Source organism: Lissotriton vulgaris, chromosome 2_1, assembly GCF_964263255.1.
Source record: "Lissotriton vulgaris chromosome 2_1, aLisVul1.2, whole genome shotgun sequence".
Classification (NCBI taxonomy): Eukaryota; Metazoa; Chordata; class Amphibia; order Caudata; family Salamandridae; genus Lissotriton; species Lissotriton vulgaris.
This window is the reverse complement of record NC_141687.1, coordinates 1,072,786,904-1,072,808,901: the sequence shown is the minus strand read 5'-3', so window position 1 is coordinate 1,072,808,901 and position 21,998 is coordinate 1,072,786,904. Positions and strand designations below refer to the sequence as shown.

Genomic DNA, 21,998 nt, shown 5'->3' with positions numbered 1-21,998 from the left:
TTGCTTGCTCTCAACCTAGCTGTCTAAGAAAGTTGGGTTGAGAGGTTTAAAGTGCGCATGTCTGGCTGGCTGGCTGTCTTAAGACAGCCGGCCAAAGAGACAGGCACACTTTTAATATAAAGTGCCCTGCCCATCTCTTCTTTCTGCGGCTGCCAGTCAGCAGCGGCCCCACACCTGTCCTCACACGGCTCGGAACGCGCTTACTGAAAAAATTAAATGGTATTAAATTAGCTTTATCACCATGTTATTTTTCAACTCTGGGGCATTTAAATCAGTGGGGTGACGCTCCTATGCCTTAATGGAGGAGCCACCCCTGATTAGTTCGGGTCCCCAAAGCTAAAAGAATGGCTTGGGCTGCAGTTATTAGTAATTTTTAATGTACATTGAAGTAATAAACAACTGTTGTGGTCATCTCTTAGGAAATTAAATAGTGCTACCATGTGGCAGGCTGTCATCAGAGCAGGTGTTGACAATCAAGTTCAGGTGCCCAAGCACCGGAAACCACTGGCTCAAATTAGACACTGCAACGAGCATACTAACGGCAAACGTACAAACTCAGTAACTACAAGGTAGGAAACTGCAAAGCATCTACTTTATATTGTTCGAATAGCTTGTGAAACAGCGCCACTTAACGGCCAAAGTGTAGACCACCGACAACAATTTTGTAACGTAAAAATAGCTCAGCTTTAGTTAAGCGCCTGATTCACAGAAGTTTACACTTTCGGGTAAATTTATGATTGTTTGCTATTCGCAAAGGGATTATAAGTAGTATCGTTACGAGTGCAAAGTCCCCACATATAAAAACATAGGTCTTTTTATGTGCGAAGACTCCGCACACGTAAAAATACTAGTCGTAATAGCAAACAATCATAAACGTACACGAAAGTGTAAGTTAACCTTTGTGAGTTAGGCCCTTAGCCTTTAAGATGCTTTTATTTTGTTGATATAAGTAATTTTTTTTTAAAGAAATGTAACTGAATCTGCCACAGACTTATCAGATGCACTAGCCTATATATGTAAAACCTATTTTTAGGTCTGGTCTCTAGACAGATTTCACTGGTTCTCCAACCTCAATGTAAATTTTAAAAAAAGAGAAATGCAAACATATATGTATGCATAAAAATGCTTTTCGGTCAACCTTCCTCATCCTCTGGTCTGTTTAAGTGTTATTCACGTTTTGTTTCTTCCTGTCCAGCACACAGCATGGGGCAATTCGTCAGCCATATTCAACCATTGGTTCTCGTGCGCTATGCGAGACAACATTTTGTCTGCGCGCGCCTGTTCTGAAAAGGAGTACATTTCAGCACCAGGGCTGGTGTGCCTGGAGTGCTGGGTCACTGCATTTTTTTCTGTATATTTCAGCATGTTTTCTATTTTGAAAAATATGTTTATTTAATACGTTTGGGAAAACATAACAATACATTGCACGGTTGACAAGCTCAGACCTAATGGCTTTGCCAATGTTTATTGTTCACGTCCTAGTTGACTACTTAGACCTGTGCACCTCTGCTGCCTATGGTCCGAGGTGGACACGGTTTGACTATGAGTTAGGGGTAAATTATAAGCAGGTCCACTGGAATTATGTGGTAGAAGAGGGCCAAATTATGCGACAAGGTGAGTAAATTATGTGGCGAGAAAAGGCAAATAATGTGGCATACTGCAGCACGTTTTGTAATGATATTACTTGATTATTTTATTATGTCGTCATTTTTAAACTCGGTGACACTGTATGGGCATTGATTGCACCTCATTAATATAAATTTAACAACCCAATATAGCTTTAAGCAACAGAAAGGTCATCAGCCCAGCATTGCAAAGGGAATTCCACTGCGCAGTGACACGTGCAGCTGCATTTTTTGAACTGTTTGAGCTAAAAACACATTTTTTGTTGTTAAAATTTGTAGATTAGGCAGTAGATAATGAATAAGCTAACAAAGTCACTGCGGCAGCACAATCGCATAATTCAAGTGGCCCTGATTATAAGAATTAAGCTTCTGACCGGACCCAGGAGCTAAGTCCACCTGTGGATCAAAATATTGCATGAAGTTTCAAATTTTTTATTACTCCATATTCATTAAGTTGTTTTCAAAACTTCCCTAGCTTTGCAATTTTAGCAATTTTATCAAAAGTCTCTGAGTTTAAATTATCATGAAGCAATTCAGCAAAGGTAGGCATCAACAGAAAGAAATCTCAGCAAAATATCTTTAAGATGCAGAATTCTCATGCAAAAAAAGATTTTGTACTAAATTTGTCTGCAGAAACTTGTTTTACAGGAACGTTTGGCACCATTTTGGGAAGTTTACAAAAGTTTGTAGTTATTATTTGATTTCAACCAGCCCCTGGGCATAGGGTGAGGTTTCATACTATAATACATGTTGTTTGCAGCTCCTGTTGAATGTATGTTGCCACATATAAGTGGGGTCCAAAAATTAGTGTTTGAATTCTACAAATATCCCGAGTACATCCTCTCTGCCCCTGAGACCATATTTCTAAGGATCAGAACACTAACTAGTAAGCCTAACCTTCCAACGCCCTGCTTGAATAATGAACTCATTACTTCCGGTTTTGTTTTTTTCAGGTGTCTGCAAACCTTAAATTAAGCGAGAAACAGGAAGTCAAAAAGGAGCTGGTGAGTCTTGGAGATGGGGATGTGGGGGATATAAGAGGTATTTTAATGTGTTTTCAATGACTCTGGCATATAATATATAGGGGTGGAGTATTCCAATCTCTCCATTCGGTTGAGATCCATGCCATACCAAGGGCCTCAGCGTGGTGCCACAGTGGTCAGGTAAAAGCTCTTCCAAATTTCTTTGTGTGTCAGCAACCGCCAGCTCACCTCTGACCGCCACTTAGTTGCCCACATGCTGCTCAAACTGTCTGAATACTCAATGGTACCCCAAACGACGGTCATACGCAGAGTTATAAGGATCTGGTTCAAATATGGCGTGTCACATTATGGGTTTTATCATTGTTAATGTTATGCAATAAAAATGACCTGAGCCATGTGGACATCGGAAGAATGAAAGGTTAAATGTGCCAGTCTGTGGAGAGGGCCCGGGTGTTTGTTGGATTGCATTGGTGTTGTTCCCCTAGCTGCATTTGTACTACTGAATTTTAATACTCATTTAATTCGATTGATGTTGTTGGATTTTGCTGTGTTTTTTTGTCTCTGGGGCGTTGTTAGGAATTGCCCCATATGTGGTATCTATTGGTGATGTTGAATTATGACGTCAGTGGGTTTCCTTGGAACATGATCCCTTTACAGTACCATTCCTGCAGTTGGTGTGTGCATTGTGTTATTGTGACGTCTGTTGAGGTCCATTGGCAGTGTTTGTACTGTTGCATTGTGACGTCTGTTGAGGTCCATTGGCATTGTTTGTACTGTTGCATTGTGACGTCTGTTGCGGTCCATTGGCACAGTTTGTACCATTGCATTGTGACGTCTGTTGCGGTCCATTGGCAGTGTTTGTACTGTTTCATTGCTACGTCTGTTGAGGTCCATTGGCAGTGTTTGTACTGTTGCATTGTGACGTCTGTTGAGGTCCATTGGCAGTGTTTGTACTGCTGCATTGTGACGTCTGTTGAGGCCCATTGGCAGTGTTTGTACTGCTGCATTGTGACGTCTGTTGAGGTCCATTGGCAGTGTTTGTACTGCTGCATTGGGATGTCTGTTGAGGTCCATTGGCAGAGTTTGTACTGTTGCATTGTGACGTCTGTTGAGGTCCTTTGGCAGTGTTTGTACTGTTGCATTGTGACGTCTGTTGAGGTCCATTGGCAGAGTTTGTACTGTTGCATTGTGATGTCTGTTGAGATCCATTGGCAGTGTTTGTACTGTTGCGTTGTGACGTCTGTTGAGGTCCATTGGCAGTGTTTGCACTGTTGCATTGTGACGTCTGTTGAGGTCCATTGGCAGAGTTTGTACTGTTGCATTGTGACGTCTGTTAAGGTCCATTGGCAGTGTTTGTACTGTTGCGTTGTGACGTCTGTTGAGGTCCATTGGCAGTGTTTGTACTGCTGCATTGTGACATCTGTTGAGGTCCATTGGCAGTGTTTGTACTGCTGCATTGTGACGTCTGTTGAGGTCCATTGGTAGTGTTTGTACTGCTGCATTGTGACCTCTGTCGAGGTCCATTGGCAGTGTTTGTACTGTTGCATTTTGACGTCTGTTGAGGTCCATTGGCAGTGTTTGTACTGCTGCATTGTGACCTCTGTTGAGGTCCATTGGCAGTGTTTGTACTGTTGCATTGTGACGTCTGTTGAGGTCCATTGGCAGTGTTTGCACTGTGGCATTGTGACGTCTGTTGAGGTCCATTGGCAGTGTTTGTACAGTTGCATTGTGACGTCTGTTGAGGTCCATTGGCAGTGTTTGTACTGCTGCATTGTGACGTCTGTTGAGGTCCATTGGCAGTGTTTGTACTGCTGCATTGTGACGTCTGTTGAGGTCCATTGGCAGTGTTTGTACTGCTGCATTGTGACGTCTGTTGAGGTCCATTGGCAGTGTTTGTACTGCTGCATTGTGACGTCTGTTGAGGTCCATTGGCAGTGTTTGTACTGCTGCATTGAGACGTCTGTTGAGGTTCAATGGCAGTGTTTGTACTGTTGCATTGTGACGTCTGTTGAGGTCCATTGGCAGTGTTTGTACTGTTGCATTGTGACGTCAGTTGAGGTCCATTGGCAGTGTTTGTACTGTTGCATTGTGACGTCTGTTGAGGTCCATTGGCAGAGTTTGTACTGCTGCATTGTGACGTCTGTTGAGGTCCATTGGCAGTGTTTGTACTGTTGCATTGTGACGTCTGTTGAGGTCCATTGGCAGTGTTTGTACTGTTGCATTGTGACGTCTGTTGAGGTCCATTGGCAGTGTTTGTTCTGCTGCATTGTGACGTCTGTTGAGGTCCATTGGCAGTGTTTGTACTGCTGCATTGTGACGTCTGTTGAGGTCCATTGGCAGAGTTTGTACTGCTGCATTGTGACGTCTGTTGAGGTCCATTGGCAGTGTGTGTACTGCTGCATTGTGACGTCTGTTGAGGTCCATTGGCAGTGTTTGTACTGTTGCATTGTGACGTCTGTTGAGGTCTATTGGCAGAGTTTGTACTGTTGCATTGTGACGTCTGTTGAGGTCCATTGGCAGAGTTTGTACTGCTGCATTGTGACGTCTGTTGAGGTCCATTGGCAGAGTTTGTACTGCTGCATTGTGACGTCTGTTGAGGTCCATTGGCAGAGGTTGTACTGCTGCATTGTGACGTCTGTTGAGGTCCATTGGCAGTGGTGGTGCTGTTAGAGTATGTTACTTTAGGTATCATAAGCTCTGGATCCCACCCCCTCCAACTCAACTGAATCGATGACAAGATATCAATGTAAAGATTGCTGTGGTCAACAGATCATGTTTATTCCAACAAGATATCATGAACATCACAGCTACAAAAACACACTCAAACTGTAAATCTTCACAATGGTACACAAATACGTATATCAGTTTTGTTGGCTGGTAGGCAACAAAGTACACTTATCAAAAATAAATTATCATTGATCTTAAGATGATTGATATATACATGATTGATATATACATTTATTTTCATTAAGGCATTGCCAAGAAACTGCAAAACACTCAAGTCTAGAATTCCTTTCATTCCACTCGGACCACACGGGTGAACCTGTGTTTCCTGAGGTAGGCTCCTAAATGTCTAACGCGGGACACCTCGATGGTGCAGCCCCCCACCCCCAACACAAAACTGCCAAGGCGGCCCTGGTCCTACAGCTCCACGCCCGTCATTGGCAAACTGTGAACTTATGCCCCCAACCTGAGGATTTCTGCCTGTCACCTTAGTGCTGTCCTAAAAAGTAATTGATGGAGAGCACATATGTTATGGAATTCATTTACTGTTGAGGGCGGCTATATCACAACAAGGATGACCAGAGCAGTGAGGCCGTTCGCACTTCCTTCTAAGAAATAGGGATTCATCAAAAGCTCAGACACTGTCAATGAAGAAATCAGTCCCTGTGTTGGATAAATTCACCTTATTGTGATTAAAAATGTGTTTGCCTCTTATTAATTTACAGGGAATATGTCTCAAATGACTTGGCCCAGGACAGTGCTTGACTAGGTCAGCTTTAAGATGCGTTAATCACATTGGACTTAATGCCCGTGTCCCATATTCGTCTAGATATCATGTGGGACCATGCTATACAAGCCTCTGGGAATGACCAACCCAAACCATACAATTATTTCAAGACACATTTCCGCAAATCCTTTCAACCCAGTTTTACTAGGTCGTTACCAACCAGGTGCATGAGGATAAGGTCTGGGTACTGGAGTACCTCATGACTCTTCGTATCTTCAACCATATCTCGCAGCTGTGTGATCTTAAGACATCCCACTGTGCACCATCTGAAGAAGACATTCCTCAACACTGCTGGCTTAGGTTTACATAGCTGTTTCAAAAGAAGGAACGACCGATAAACCATACAACCTTAGAAGCCATTACCGCTAGAAGAAAGCAAAGAGAAAAGATGTTGACCCACAGAGAAGGCAAAATAACTATAACAATACAGAAGGACCTTAACATATCAGGCGAAAACAAGAGGGTAACCAGCACCTAACTTCTTGCTATGCAAGATCTGCTTGTGAGACTGTGCCATGCCTCAATCCTGTCCTTATGTAATAAAGGTCTTTTGAAAAGGGCAAGTGAAAAATGCTACCTGCCCTATATAGCCCCCAACCATTGCAACAATGGTGGTGGAAGTGACGCACCAAATGCATTATGCATTTCCTGGTTCCTGTCCCTTGACACACAAGTCAGGAACAAGGAAATCCTGGTCATATTGCCCACAGTTCTCCCCTGCCTCATGCCAAAGAGACACAAAAGCTGGGGAGGTGCAATGTGGTTGTGTTTTTGGATCATTATGTGTGTTGGGTACCAGAGCAAGTGTTGGTGCTGTTGGAGTAAGACGTGTGTTTGTTTTGGCAGTGCTGGTGAATTAGAATTTTGATGTTTGTGGGATACTTCTGTCTCTGTTTGTGGTGTTGGAGTAGGAGTGTTTCGTACTACTGATAAAGCTGGTGCTGTTGGATCATGATGTATGCTGGGGTCCTTTGGCAGGGTTGATGGAATATGATGTAGAATTATCCTATTTGTTGCATAGCATTTATCATAGTAAAGTATATTTACTGTTGGTTACAGTTGATGCTGTTGAGTATGAAGCAAGTTGAGTCCTTCTGGTTTTGTTGAATTACAGTGCCATTTATATAACTGGATCAGAGTGGATGGCTGATGACCACCGGCTTATAATGGCTTTTAGGTCTTTTGTTTAGTACGGTTGAACACGATGTTTGTTGTATAGTGAATGTTGCTTGTTTGTAGTGATTGTGCTGTCAACCTATAACACTTATTGGGAGCCATTGATTTTATTAGATTATCTTAACTGTTTGAAATTGTTGGAAGCTCTTGATTAACAGTGATTTCTGGGATACATGGGTTTTGTTGGAATATGTTTCTCAATCCCTTGAGATGTAATGGGTAATATTTCATTCTTTTCTCCTCTTCTTTCTCCCCACACCCCTTTCCTTCACCCCCACAAATTCTCTTTCCTACCTCTCTCCCATATTCAGGTGAATGAGATCCTCACTGCTCTAGGACTCCTAGAGTGTGAATTCACCCGCACCCTCTCACTGTCGGGCGGGCAACGCAAACGACTTGCCATCGCACTGGAGCTGGTCAACAACCCACCAGTCATGTTCTTTGATGAGCCAACCAGGTGAGGGCATCTGCACCTTCCACTGCATTTGATGACCCAGCACCCCTAACCGCAGTCACTCTCCAGTCTCCCTGGCTTTCCAATCTGTGCTTCGCTGGCAGTTTCGGCCATTGAGTATCTACCAGAAAAGAGGTGTCAGCTCCATAACTGACAGAACAGTGGCCCACTCTCTTCCACCATTTCTGGACAGTGTCACACATTTACAATACTTCTTATTTAGTTCTCTTGCATTGACTGACATTTTAGCTCATTCCCTTAGAGAGACCACTCCTGTCCAGGCCATCATTTACGCTGTTTTCAGTCCTGGACTTTCATAGGATACTTGATGGATTCTGGGTCTTGTAGGCTTGTTTTGCTTGCACATGAATAATTAGAATAACACCTGAAAAAATGATTTATCGGCGAAAAGTACAGAATTACAGTTTAGAGTGAAGTGGTCACAGTACATCTTACAGTGTCTAATGCATTCCACGTCATTTACCTCTCCCTAGCTGTGCCAGATGCTCCCCCTCTGCTTTGCTGCTTAGAAGCACAGTGGTTGCCTGTGTCTACTTCTAGGACTGGCAAAGAAGCGGCTGTCAGAATCTTGTTCTGTACTTGTATAGTTATCTTTCTCACTGTTGACCTTGGCAGTTTGTCTTGCATCAAGATGGACCCTTCTGAAACAAATGAGCACCGCTGTGGCTTATGTGGTAGCATGCATTTAACATAATTTTACGTCAAATCTAACCCTCTAGAAATGGTCCTAAATCCATTTGATAAGTGGGGCCTTCACCGAAGCCATAAGGATTCTTGGCTCACAGAATTTCTCCCCTGGTGTGAGCTGGTCTTTTGTGTACATTCCAAGAACCCCTCTCTGACCTGCCATGTCTCCTAGCTCTCCATCTTCTGCAGCTGCTGCTTGGTCAGTAATGCCCGTAGGAAGGGGCCAACTATGTCCTGTACAGCTTGGGCTTTCAGCCAGCAAAGGGTCAACTTAGGGATTCTTTGAGGCAGGTTCCATACTAGTCATCAAATAATCCTATTGGAAGGTTTGAAGTTACCTACATCAATGCTGTACTTGACTGCTTGTGTTGATTTTAATCTTCCATCTCCCATTTGCTTTTTGTTGACAACTTTTTATTGCGGGTGATTGACACAGGTTTAAGGGGGAATTCACCATAAAAGACCATAAGCATGTTTCCAAGTGAATAAACACTATGTTAGCTATATAAGCTCCAGCGCCACTCTCCTCTAGCTAGGTGTGTGTCTGTTCTGTCTGGGCACTCCATGGCTTACTGGCTGCTAAGCAATGTAATGCGCTCCTGGTGTGTCTCCGGATGGAGGTCCAGGAGAGCTGCTTCAGGAAAAACTTTAAAACGTACCTCTTCCCCCGATATATGTAGGGTGGCGGTGGAGGGTAGCAGATTCATGGCAACATTACTGCAGCGCGGGGACACACTGTTTTAGTGTAACCATTGCGCTTTATAAATGTGCCTATTTGAATTAACACCTGTGTGCCTTTAGAGAGGTTGCCATATGAGCTGCGAAGAACTAGGGTCAGCTCTCTAACTAACCATAATGAAGAATAAATAGGAGTTTCTTCTGATAGCCAACAGTTGTCTCTTGCTGACCTCTCTTTATCGTGTCTCTTATCCCTCTCTGCTGCAGTGGCCTGGACAGCGCTTCCTGCTTCCAGGTGGTTTCACTGATGAAGTCCCTGGCTCTCGGAGGGCGCACCATTATTTGCACTATCCACCAGCCCAGTGCCAAGCTCTTTGAGATGTTCGATAAGGTGAGTGTCCACGCCACGACCCTTCAAGGGTCAGTAACTCATCTTGTAACTGAATTGCGTCGGGGGACATATGGGAATTGGGAGGCGGCGCTCTCCACTGGCCCTCATCTGTGACTGGATCCTCCATTTTTGTTACAAAAAATGCATTTTCTGCTACGATCCCGACATCCCCTCTCAATAACATTCTTCATCACAGTGTTTGTTGTTTGCACCTGGCTGTTCCCACTAAATTCCTATCGTGAAGCCACATCATTGACTTTGCAAATCAAACTTTAATTTCCCCCTAGTATTCCAGATATGGATTTATCAAAGTAGCTTACCGACATGAAAAGTAAAAACTGACCATGGCAGATAGTTCAAACATGGGCCAAATTTCAACCCTTCACTCTTTGGCTCAAACATGCCTCATCACAAGTCTTAAGCGCTATATAAATTTGTCAAGATAACGCAGAACCACAGGGTGGAAAAGATATATTCCACGTTATAATGATAGCTCCTGCTCCTTTGCAACCAATTTTAGGCCTGGCTAGACGGAGCTTTTGGATCTTTTAGGTCTCGCCTGGGGTAGCGCATGCACTGTCACTTGGGAGACATTTTGTTAGCTTACAGTGGGCTTAGAGGCCACTCATTGCTTGCTATTGGTTGGCTCCACCGTCACTTTCATTTGCTTGCTTCTCTTTCATCAGTGGATGCTGGCTTCACTTCCTCTTTGTGTGTTTGACCATCCCCTGGGACAAGACCCAAGTAGTTGTGTCTTTCCACTGCTTGCCTTGTAGGAGCTACTTTTTCCTTTTGTTGAAACACTGCCTGCGAGTGCAAATGTTAGAAGATGCCTACCTCATGTGTCCACCCCTCTGTGTTGATCTCTCTCATCTTTATGCTTTTGTTCCCCACACACATCCATGTTTCCCTCTCTTGCTATATGCTTCTGCCTTTGCGTTCCTTAACTCACTGTTCCACTTTGTGTTCTTGCTTTACCCCAACCTCTTTTTCAGTTCTGTTTTATTGCTGCCACCACCCTCACCCCCGCTCTGCTGCATATTGATGTTTGTTTCACCCACCTTACCTTTCCACTCTGTGTTGTTGCTTGCCTTACCCACCCTCCAATCTCACTTTGCTCTTTGTTTTAGCTTACCCCCACCGTCCCACTCCGTGTTGTTGTTTGCTGACACCTACTCTCTCATCCTGCTGGGTGTTTTGCTTGACCCCATCCACCGGTCCATCTCACTCCGCTCCGTGATGTTGCTTGACCCACCATCGCATACCGCTTCACACCATTTTGTTGCTTACCCCCACCCTCCCGTCCCACTCTCTGTTGTTGCTTGCCCCACCCACTCTCCCGTCCTGCTCCATTATTTCTCTGTAAATACAAGTGACAGTATAATTATATTTGATGCAAAATTAACCGTTTAAAAAAAAAACATGATGCCATAATTTATTAAATGAATCAAAACATACCCAGATAAAACCAGATGTCTGCCCCTGAAGATTTTGACCGATCTTTTTAACCTAATTGCTTGAGAAATGGGAATGATTTACATCTCATCTGCATCAGTAAACCTACAGAACTCACTTTCCACCCTCGTAATGAAGAAACTTCCACATCTGACACATAGCCATGGAGGGTCATTTTGGTTCAAATGGGATCTGCAACAATGGATCTTAAAACTCACACAAGCTTAAAAAACAACACACTGACATCATTTTACATTACACTCTATTATAATTGCAACTACACAAATCATACACCTTGAAGGTGAGACCTGTTGACTTTGTCTATGCTTGTAGAAAGTTCAGTGTTATTGTCCGCAGAAGTCCAAACACGACATTGGTGGTATGTCACGTGACTGGAAGTTATCAGCATTGTGACTATGGCAAATACATGACCTATCCTTCGTTCTAGGTTTACATTAAACATGATATAAAAAAGAACTGTGTTTAGAGTCTGCATGTCTGCCTACTTTAAGATTGCATCAATAGTGCATTGTTTACAAACTGTCTGGCTAAACGGAGCACATGGTGCAAGAAGAGCAGTGCTTAACATATGTCGGTGTGAAAACCGGAAGTAGGCTCACAGCATAGATTGTACATTGTTTTTAATGCATACTGAAATAATTAACAATTGTTGTTCTGCTCGTCTCTAAATTATATAAACAGCACCACCACGTGGCAGCTGTCATAAGTGCTGGTGTCGAAAATTAAGTGCCAATGCTGAAAATTAAGTGCCGGTGCCGAGCACCGTAAACCACCACCTCAAATTAAGCAATGCCTGGGAGGTATCCTCTCCTTTCTCTCTATCTTTGGGAAGGTGTCTTCACCCACTCCCTGACCTGGGAGGGTGCCCTCTCCCTTCTCTCTACCCTCAGGCACTGTCGTTTTCCTGTCCCCTGACACTGGTAAGTGTCCTCTTCCTTGCCATCTGCCATAGGATGTGTCCTCCCCCACTACTCATGATTCCTAACCATACGTGCTAGGGGGCCATTTTTATAACTTTTTTATGCAATGCTGTTCTGTCTTTTATTTTTTAAATTGCTCTTAATGATGAAGTGCCTATCCTCATCTGGATTTCACTATCACATTGAACTCTCTCTCCCACCATCACCCCGTACCCCCTTTCTTTCTGAACTTTGTACTGTCTGTTTTGTGTATAAGTTTGCTGACCCTGCTCCCTATGCCTTTCTCTCCCCTCCCGATGTGTGACTCTCTTTCATCTTCCATGTCTGAAATTGCGATCTCTGCATTCTCTGTACCCTCTGCTTCCTATACCCTCACACAGTCTCACCTCTCGTTGCAGCTGTACATCCTGAGCCAGGGCCAGTGCATCTATAAAGGCGTGGTAACCAACCTCATTCCTTACCTGAAAGGCTTGCACCTCCACTGTCCGACCTACCACAACCCGGCCGATTTCAGTAAGTGACAGACTAAAATCAGCTCTTCTGCCTCTTGTTGTGTGCTTGGGAGCCTCAACCTAGTGTTTTATAACGAATGCGCAAAGTCTGTTCACCAAGACTGACAATGTCTGCCCCGAGCACTGTGTCTCTGTGCATGTCAATCTCTCTCTCTTTTTAATGTGACATGACTCAAACATAGTAGTGCACATGCCGATTAGTAAAGGCACCTGTGCTCCTGGCAGGGTGGGCATTTTGCTGTGCTTGGTTCATGGCTTCATGCTGTGATGTGCAGGTAAACTGAAGAAAGCCTGTTTATCCAGAAGAAGCCCAGCCACTGATATGCCTTCCTAGAGCCAAAACATTGTCACCCCTGTTAGAATGAATGTTTCTGTCCACTGCTCCAGTGTTCTATGGCTTGATTAGAATAAACACATGCAGATAGATCACCAGGATGCAAATAGAAGGGATGAAGGTTGTGGTAGAACCCAGCATGTGGTGCTTTTGTGTGAGTTCACTCTGTACAGTTATCATACTACTAGAGTGAAAGTGGCCGGCCAGCTGACATCGGGGAAAAGAAGGGGTGATGGGGAGGAATTCCATTCATTGAGTGACCTAGTTCTACGTTTGTTTCTCTCCCAGTTATAGAAGTGGCCTCCGGTGAGTATGGGGACTTGAACCCAGTGCTCTTCCAAGCTGTCCAGGATGGCCTCTGCACCATGGAGGACAAGAAGAACCCTCCCAAAAAGAATGACGACACGCCCAGCCCTTCCACATGTCTGACAGTAAGTAAAGTTGAATCATTATTTTATCTTTTGGGAAGAGTGTGATCATGACTTTCATCTGTGGTACAATGAAAGAACCAGGCAAAAACTCAGAGCCATATGTATCTGAAGAGCTGGTAAGGTTGGAATAAGTTTGAATGCCGGTTGACCGTAAAATCTTATGAGAGTCAATGGCCGCCCAAGGTACTCTAGATTCTCCTATTGGCCAATCCTCTGTTGTGTACTTGAATTAGTGGGAATTAGTTGCTTAATGCTCTGTGCATCAGGTTCCTCAGGAACAATGCACACCATCTTCTTCTCTGTTGTTTCAAAATGCAATTTCCCTAACCCATCTTGGACTTCACTTGACCTTTTGCCCCTTTTACCATAGGAAGTAGTTGCTATGGAGAGCCATACCTTTGCCACGAGCACCATGACGCAATTCTGCATCCTGTTCAAGCGGACCTTTCTCTCCATCATGAGAGACACGGTAAGTGCTCAGAATCCATCACACACCATACAAGTGCACAGCTTCTCTTTCTACTGGTTCAGCGAAGTCGAACATTGTACATGGGGCTCTGATAAGAGTGGTTTCCAAAACTTCTGTAGATCATGGATTTTGGCTATAAGCCGGCTGCTCCGTTACAATTTAATTGTATTGAAGAGTCCAATTTTTTGGATTATTTTCACACCATGTTGAACGTCAGAGGAAGAGAGCACATGGCCTACTTGAATACAATCATTACTAAATTCTGGAATATTAATTTATTTGACATGCTTTAGGTTATTGCAGTCAGAAGACATACAAGTGATTTGCAAGTCTCAGCTGCAGTATACATTTCTAGTGTCAGGGTGAGATAAGTACTCTATGTTGCTTTGTTGTGGATGTTAGCAGAAGAACAAAGGAAGTAATTTCATTAAGTATTTGGGTATGCGAGTCAAAATTACTCAAACATTCATACTCTCTATATTTTAATTTAGGCCTTTCATCATAATCCATTACAATGGATGTTTGGTTTTGAGTGGAAGAGGCCATTTTTGTCGTATTTTAGAGAAAGTACTTGTGTACATCCACAGAAACAAAGAAAAGTGTATTTGAAATGCACCAAGCAGGGATTGATTTGACATGTATGGAGTCTGTGGAATCCTTGCTTAGTGTGTTTGGTCATAGCTGCAAGGCATTTTGCAATTGTAATTGTATTTATATTGCGCTTACTACCCCTGACTGGAGCGAAAGTGTTTTTCAGCGAGCAGCCTGCTACTCTGGAACCCAAAGGATTAGTGGTGGATTAGTATAGGAAAATATAAATTGTTAGTTTGAGCGGTGGACACGTGAGTCTGTTTGTTTGATTGACAAGGATGGAGGGATAGAGGAGGGAATAGTCTAGACAGTTTTATTTGGGAGATCATATTAGTTAGAGAGGTTTGGGTTTAGTTAAAGGGGGGGAAGAGTCTAGAAAGGGTTGTTCATAGTCGTAAAATGAGGTTTGGGATGAGTCCGAGGAGGGATACGGGAGGAACGAGTCTAGGAAGTGTTATTTTGGGGATCATAGTAGTAAAATGAGTTTTGAGGTGAGTCAAGGAGGGATAGAGGAGGGAAGTGTTTGAAATGTTTTCTCAAAATATGCAGTTTTGACAAATGACAGCTGCTTCCCTCCCACTTTCTTCTCAGCTCTGCTTCTCTCAGTACTTCTTCCTTGAAAGGGCCATCTTTTGCAATTCCAGGGTCTTTCTTTGCTTTTTTGGGCCCCATTTCTTCCTTTGCTTCCTTTTAACAGCTTTCAATTGTGTTCCCAGACCTATTTCTGGATTTTGTGTGATGTTTGCTTTATGCTGAGCCCTAGCACTTAATTTTGAACCCCTGGATTTGAATGCAGTGATGGTGCTGCATTATACTGTAAACACGCAAATTCGAAAATATGAGGAAACCTATTTAGTCCAGGTGTCTGAATGACATTTGCTCGTATGAGGGGGTAAACGCACATTTGCAGCATAACTATTTACTTGTTTTATAATGCAAAGAGCTCCCTGTACTTTTTTGCCTCGGGCTGTGGAGGGTCTGAGCACATAATTTTGTCTACCTGACAGCAAAGTAATCTGCGAAGTGGAGTGGAATTAAACTGTATGACTTACAAGTCAAGAAAGTGCTTAGTGTGGACCGGACACTAAGCTCAGTGACATGATTGGCTTGCAGTGGTGAATGCTTCTTTATTTGTGCCCCAGGTTGTCTGTTCTTTTTTTAGCATTGATCCTACTTTACAAACTGAATATTTGGTTTGCAATAAAAGAAATTAGAAAGTGAGTTACCTGCTTCAGCTGCAGTTGCGTGGGAACAAACATGGGCACCACTTTAGCTGCATGGTGTGACAACTGGGAGAATAACACATTTTAAAAACAATGGTGATTTTCAGGGTGCCATTACTGCACTAACAAAATTTAAAGTTCGCCATGCTTATTCATAAAATGAATGTAGCTATACATCTCCTTTATTTTAAAATGTAATCCCCTTAATATACAAATTCTCATGAACGTCAGTGTTTCTAAACATATCTTTGCGGTATTAGGATTGTTGAAGTGCTTCAACTAATGTCAGTGCTGTGAGAAGTGTTGCCTTGCAGAAATGTGTGTTTCAGGGTTGCAAGTTGTGTGCTGGTGGAGAATTATCTGGTTATTCAGTGCATCTGTGTGGACATTTGATGCAGTTCTTGTGTTGTACGATGTTTTCACCATTGATTGGTTCACACCTTTAGCATGCCTCTCATAAGGATCATTGGCCAACCTGTATGTCACACTGGAGAGCAGCAGTTGTACCTCTTTGTGGCAGGGAACAGAGTTAGGAGTGCAGAATGAATTAAACTGAAAACTGACCTCATAATCCATCACTTCCTAGCAACAGTGTTTGATTGAATGGATTGTGTTTTTATAAGCCAGCAAGGTTTTAAAGTCTCTGTTGGGTCCCTACCTCCATTTCTTTGAGCCTGGGTCCCTAAGCCTGCACTGCCTGCTTCGTACTAACTTCTAAGGTCTAACCAGGAGTTCCTCAAATGATAATCCCCGATCTGTTCTCTAACAGTCCATTGCAGTTCATCTGGACATATCAAACGTCAAATAAATAAATAAACAGAAAACAAACTAATGAAAGTAAGTGAAGGGCTGAGTGTTCTGGGTATTTTATATGCTGCATAGTCTGGGATTTGAGAAATCTGTTTCCCACCACTTCTAGGTCAAGGGTACCAAATACTAATCTTGGATATTGCCAGTAACTATTCTTGCTTCTCGCTGGCTGCCTCTTTTTGAATGAAGTTTAACTACCTGTGCTCATCTTTGTCTTTTACTTTTCCCCAATGCCTGCAGGTACTGACCCACCTGCGGTTCATGTCCCACATCTGTATCGGGGTGCTCATTGGCCTGCTCTACCTGCGAATCGGGAACGACGCGGGAAAGGTCTTCAACAACACGGGTTTCCTCTTCTTCTCCATGCTCTTCCTCATGTTCGCCGCGCTGATGCCCACCGTCCTCACATGTAAGACGCATGTGAAAGCATGCCTGGTGGGAGCGATCCAAGTTCATATATGCATGGGCTTTGCCTGTCACAAATAGGACCAACAAGAGAAAAAGCAAGACAGGCGGGTTGTCGAAATTGTTAGGGCTAAGGTTGCTGGTATTCCCCACAGTCGAGCTATTTTGGTGCATGTCTAGTGTTTGGACCAGCCGCGGCCCGTGCAGGTAAAAGCGGTGGGGTCGGGGAGATTTTGACAGACGATGATGAGGGGAAATTAAATATATAATACATTTTCCCTCTTCATTGTCTGTCGAAATTCCCCCACCCAGATCAACCATAGCTGGTTTAGACCCCGATGACTCTGTGGGGACCACCTTAGTAGATTGTCCATTTTCCCACTTAATGACCCGTCGCAGTATATAGCTTCTCCCAGGCCTGCGCTCCATTTCCTACAGCACGTGCCTATTTGTTGGCGTGCTAGATTTCACTTCCATGACAAAATAAATAATTTTATGGCAAGCTGCTTGGCGGTAGTGGATGGGTCACCTATCCTGTCTCCCTACTGCTGACCGTTCACAAAATACAATGGTTGTTATGAAGGAAGGAAGACGGCTGAATTTCACTTTTACAAGATGAGAACATTTTTATCTCTTCAAACACAATGTTCTTCTCAATATAGCAAATGTTTGATTTCCGGAACAATTGCTGGTTTTTCTTTTGACTGAAGATCTAAAGACTGATCAGCGTCCATACGCTTTCATCTTAACTGAACAGATGTAATCTTCCCTTAGGGCCCGATTCACAGAAGTAATCTGAGACAAAATCCTAAACTTACTACTTTTGGTATTCACAGAAGGCATTTAGTAGTAGTAAAAATAGTATTTTGTCTTGAGTCTGTCTTAAGTCTGTCTTAAGACTTTCCTAAGTCTTTCCTAAGTCTTTCCTAAGTCTTTCCTAAGTCTTTCCTAAGTCTTTCCTAAGTCTGTCTTAAGTCTGTCTTAAGTCTGTCTTAAGTCTGTCTTAAGTCTGTCTTAAGTCTGTCTTAAGTCTGTCTTAAGTCTGTCTTAAGTCTGTCTTAAGTCTGTCTTAAGTCTGTCTTAAGTCTGTCTTAAGTTTGTCTTAAGACTGTCTTAAGTCAAACTTAAGACAAAATCCTAACTTTACTACTACTAAATGCCTTCTGTGAATACCAAAAGTAGTAAGTTTAGGATTTTATCTCAGATTAGTTATGTGAATCGGCCCCTTAGACTTGCCAGCAACAACATGTTGCAATAAAACAAAAGGTGTGTGTTTACATCTAGTGTTACCAACAGTGCACCTGCAGCTGCTAAAGATGCCGCATTGCAGTAGATTGTTGGTAATGGTGTCTGTAGGTGCCCCCTGTTAGCTCTTAAGCGGGAGGGATATGTAAGCTTCTACATCATACCCGCTCAGCTAATATATTGCTCTCTGTCTCAGTTTTTTTTTTATTCTCTCTCTCCTTCTCTCTCTGCAGTCCCACTGGAAATGTCTGTTTTCCTAAGAGAACACCTCAACTACTGGTACAGTTTGAAGGCGTACTACCTGGCAAAGACCATGGCTGATGTGCCTTTTCAGGTGCGGCTCCCATTCTCAACATATCTGGCCTTATTCTGTTCCTGTCTCTTCTTTGCACGGAAATTCTGTTGCTTTGTTGCTTTTCAACGTATTTCACTTTCTTTGCAGTTTTTCACCTGATCTCAGTTCCACTGTTACTTGTGGTCCCGCTGTCTGTTGCTCTGTTGTTTTTTTAAAGTAGTATTTTGTTACCCTGGTGCACCTGGTTGTTCGCATTTTTTCATTTTCTCAGTTTTTTCCTCTGTAGTGTTTAACTTCCTATTTTTCCTATGCACGTGTTCATGTAATGTACTCCTCTGCTGTTTTTTGGCAGATTTGTGGTTTTCACCTCTCTTCTCCTCCTTCCTTGTTTTTGGACTATTCTATTTTTCACCTGCTGTTTTTTCTTGGCACTTGCTTTTCTTGATTTGTTCCTCTGCTGTTTTTCACTAGGCCTATGTTTCTCTGCAGGTTATCGTCGGAGCTATGTTTCCTGCTGGCTTCCCCATTATTTAAGTTCATCAGATATTTTTAGTTGATCTTGGCTGTTTCCCTTTTTCATGTGCTGTCTGGGTAACTGCACTTCCCCACCCAATATTGACATCCTGGTTTTCCACCTAATCATCAACCCTCTGTGTTTTTTTGCCTCATCTTTGTTCCCTTGCATTTTTTTCTCTTCAGAGCTGCTTCTCTGTCCCTCTCCCCCGGTAAATATGTGTGCAGGGTTTTTTACCTGCTGTCTGTTTTTCAGTAGTTTTTCCAATTTTTTTCTGTTTCTCTAGATTTTTTTTTACAAGATCTTTCTGCAGATTCCCACCCTATATATGTTCTTTATTGGCAGTTTTTCACCTGTTCTCTCCTTCTGTAGTTTTACTCCAGGTTTTCTTTAATCACTTGTGTGTTTTTTAACCAACTCTATAGGGCGTATTTACAAGGGGATGTCGCCACCAGAACGTCACTAAATGTGGCTTAATGCCGCCTTGTAAAGAAGGCTCCTTTTCACGCTTCACTTAGCATGAGAGGGGCGTGCAATGAGTGTTGCAGTGGGCGTTCCACATTGCTTTTTGATGCTGCCCCATATTTACAAGGATAAGTAAGTGCCAAAAACTAAGTCCAGGTGAAACCTGGTCTTAGGATGGTGATACGAGGAGAAATTATTAATTTATCCTCGTATTTTGCTTTTTCTATGTGTGCTGCATTTTGCAGCACAAATAGAAACAGCAAATCGCCTTTAAAGATTGTTTACTGTGCAGAAAGTTGTCTCTCCCTGCACATAAAAATCGCCCCTGCAGAACGGGCACCCTTGCAACATGGCGCAAAGATGCATGCGCTGGCGCTACGCAGCTTTTTTAGCGCTAGGGGACACACCGGGGTGCGCTGTATTTTTGTAAATACGGTACATCTCTGTGTTTAAAATATGTTGGAGCACGGCGTTACCAATTTTGGAGTAACACAGCGCTCAAACATATTATTGTAAATATCCCCTTTTGTCTCTTTGTTATTCTGCAATGTAACATGTTCTATTACGTCGTGACATGTCGCTCTCTAAATGAAGGTCTTTTGTCTCTACTCTTTTGGAATACTCCACATTTGATTTCTTCTCTGTTGCAGGTCATCTGTCCCATTACTTACTGCAGTATTGTGTACTGGATGACAGCGCAACCTCCAGAGGCCACCCGCTTTCTGCTTTTCTCCGCCCTCGCCACGAGCACAGCATTGGTGGCCCAGTCTCTCGGCCTCCTGATTGGAGCGGCTTCAACCTCCTTACAGGTAAAGAAAATAAGGGCTCTTGGTAGGAGAAGCATTGAAGAAGTTATGCTGAGAGCTGTGTAGGGATGCAAGGTGCGGTGCATGAATAAAGGGCACAACAGTGTAGATATGACAGTACAGGTAGATATGAAGAGGAGCGAGCCAACAAACAGTCGTATCAACAGGGCTCAGATTCCGCATATGTCTCTGCTTTTTTTTCAACTACCAAAGATAATCGTTCCATTGCCAGGGTCGACCACAGCCAACGCGGCCAACAGGTATGCTCTGGGACGTCCCCTGAGCCCCAATGTGCCAATATACCCTGGTGTGTGGCGTTCAGTACCAGGACCATCTGACGACCCCACATGGAGTGGAACATCAGGAGGTTGGACAAATCGAGTTGTTAATGTGTTATTCCAAACTCCCAGGATTAGTTCTATGCTCAAGTGGGTCCACCTCTCAAACCCCTCACCCTCTGAAGCTATAATTGCACAGACGGTAGAGGAGTTTAAGCGAGGGAAGGGAAGGATGGGGACAGAGGAGAGGGAGACCTATAAAATAAACAAACATAAAGAAAAGGCAATCAGTATCACTACACTATTGATATCATGAGAATATATATATATATATTTACTATTTTATAGGTCCCTAAATACCCGTAAAATAAAATAATGCTGAGCTGTATATCACTCTAGTAGGAGAGTGCCTTTGGTCATCCGAAAGCTCTCTCTTTTCTCAAAACATTTGTTTATGAAGGAGAAATACATTTAATGCTATGACTTATACAACCAGGTAACCATTCACACATAATCATGCCTGATTCTTACCCACCACAAATATAAAACAACCTTGCAACACCAGTTCCCCCTGCTGAGAAAAGAAATATTATGATTCTACATGGATCACCACATCAGAATTATTCTGATGTATAAGGCCTTTCAATGCACATGCCCTTTTTTATCCATCAGTAGTAACAAGACACTGTTGTTAATGTTCACAACAGTAGATTCTCACTTGATTTTTGCTCCAATAAGAAGTATACGAAATATCAAGAATAATGACAGCTTTGATCTGATCGGAATCGTTATCTGTACCTGAAGCTCTCATAATGCCATATTGCTTCTCTGTAGAACGATATGCGATTGGTACAGCCTTACTGAAAAATGAACTCTTGAACCTTTAGATACAAAGCCTCTTCGATAGGTTTTGCTCTGAACAGACCTTAAGGGGTTATACTGAGCAAGCCTCCACCTCTACTTGTTAGCCACTCTGGCTCCCGAATGATAGTAGCAGGGTCAAGGCTACAGGAGAGTTTCGGAGGGAGAAAAGTAATGTCACGTTCAAAGAAACAGAAGAGAGAATTGTGACTGCGTCACCCTTACCGCCCTCTCGCTGACTCCAGGAAAGAAAGATTACACTGCGTGAAATCCAGCCGCTTCTGCACAGAATATGCAGCAAGTGACGATCACCGGAACGGATCTTTTAACATCCGTTCACGTTGTTGTCACTGTGTGTCAGCGGTCTAGGGCTTGAGGCTGCTGGGATTTGTAGTTTGCCTCGTCGGATCGGTGGCATATTCTGTTGACTGCTGAAAGTTCAGAAAGTTGTAACACAAGAATAGTGTACGCCGGGAAGCGCGGGATTGAAGTGTCAAATGCGGCATCAATATCAGTTAATACCTGTTCCCAAAACCTAGCAAGTTTGGGGCAGTGCCATAAGAGATGCAACAGAGAACCCATCTGTCCACATCCCCTCTAGCACAGCTCTGAGCGTCCTTTGTCCCACTTGTGTATCCGTGCTGGGGTATAGTACCAATATGATGCAACCTTGTAGGCTGCTTCTGTACCCGCTATGTTGTGTGTGGTGTGGTGCGCTCTGTGAAATAGGTCTGCTCATTCCTTGGAAGAGAGTGTATGCCTTAGTTCTTCTTCCCACGTTGCCCTGCCCCTAGTCCCAGCGGGTGCATCCTCTCTCGAGAGCATAGCATAAAGTTT

The 21,998-nt window shown here is 43.3% G+C and overlaps 1 protein-coding gene across 1 annotated transcript in view; it reads left to right on the top strand.

Annotated features, from left to right (window-relative positions):
- ABCG4 (ATP binding cassette subfamily G member 4) overlaps positions 1-21,998 on the top strand; it is an 83,874-nt gene that overhangs the window by 24,280 nt on the left and 37,596 nt on the right. Inside the window, exons 3-11 of the mRNA XM_086956767.1 lie at positions 2,579-2,629; positions 7,607-7,752; positions 9,403-9,526; positions 12,321-12,435; positions 13,057-13,199; positions 13,570-13,668; positions 16,533-16,701; positions 18,176-18,276; positions 19,867-20,025. Coding sequence (XP_086812893.1) covers positions 2,579-2,629; positions 7,607-7,752; positions 9,403-9,526; positions 12,321-12,435; positions 13,057-13,199; positions 13,570-13,668; positions 16,533-16,701; positions 18,176-18,276; positions 19,867-20,025 — 1,107 coding nt within the window. The remainder of the gene's footprint in view (positions 1-2,578; positions 2,630-7,606; positions 7,753-9,402; positions 9,527-12,320; positions 12,436-13,056; positions 13,200-13,569; positions 13,669-16,532; positions 16,702-18,175; positions 18,277-19,866; positions 20,026-21,998) is intronic.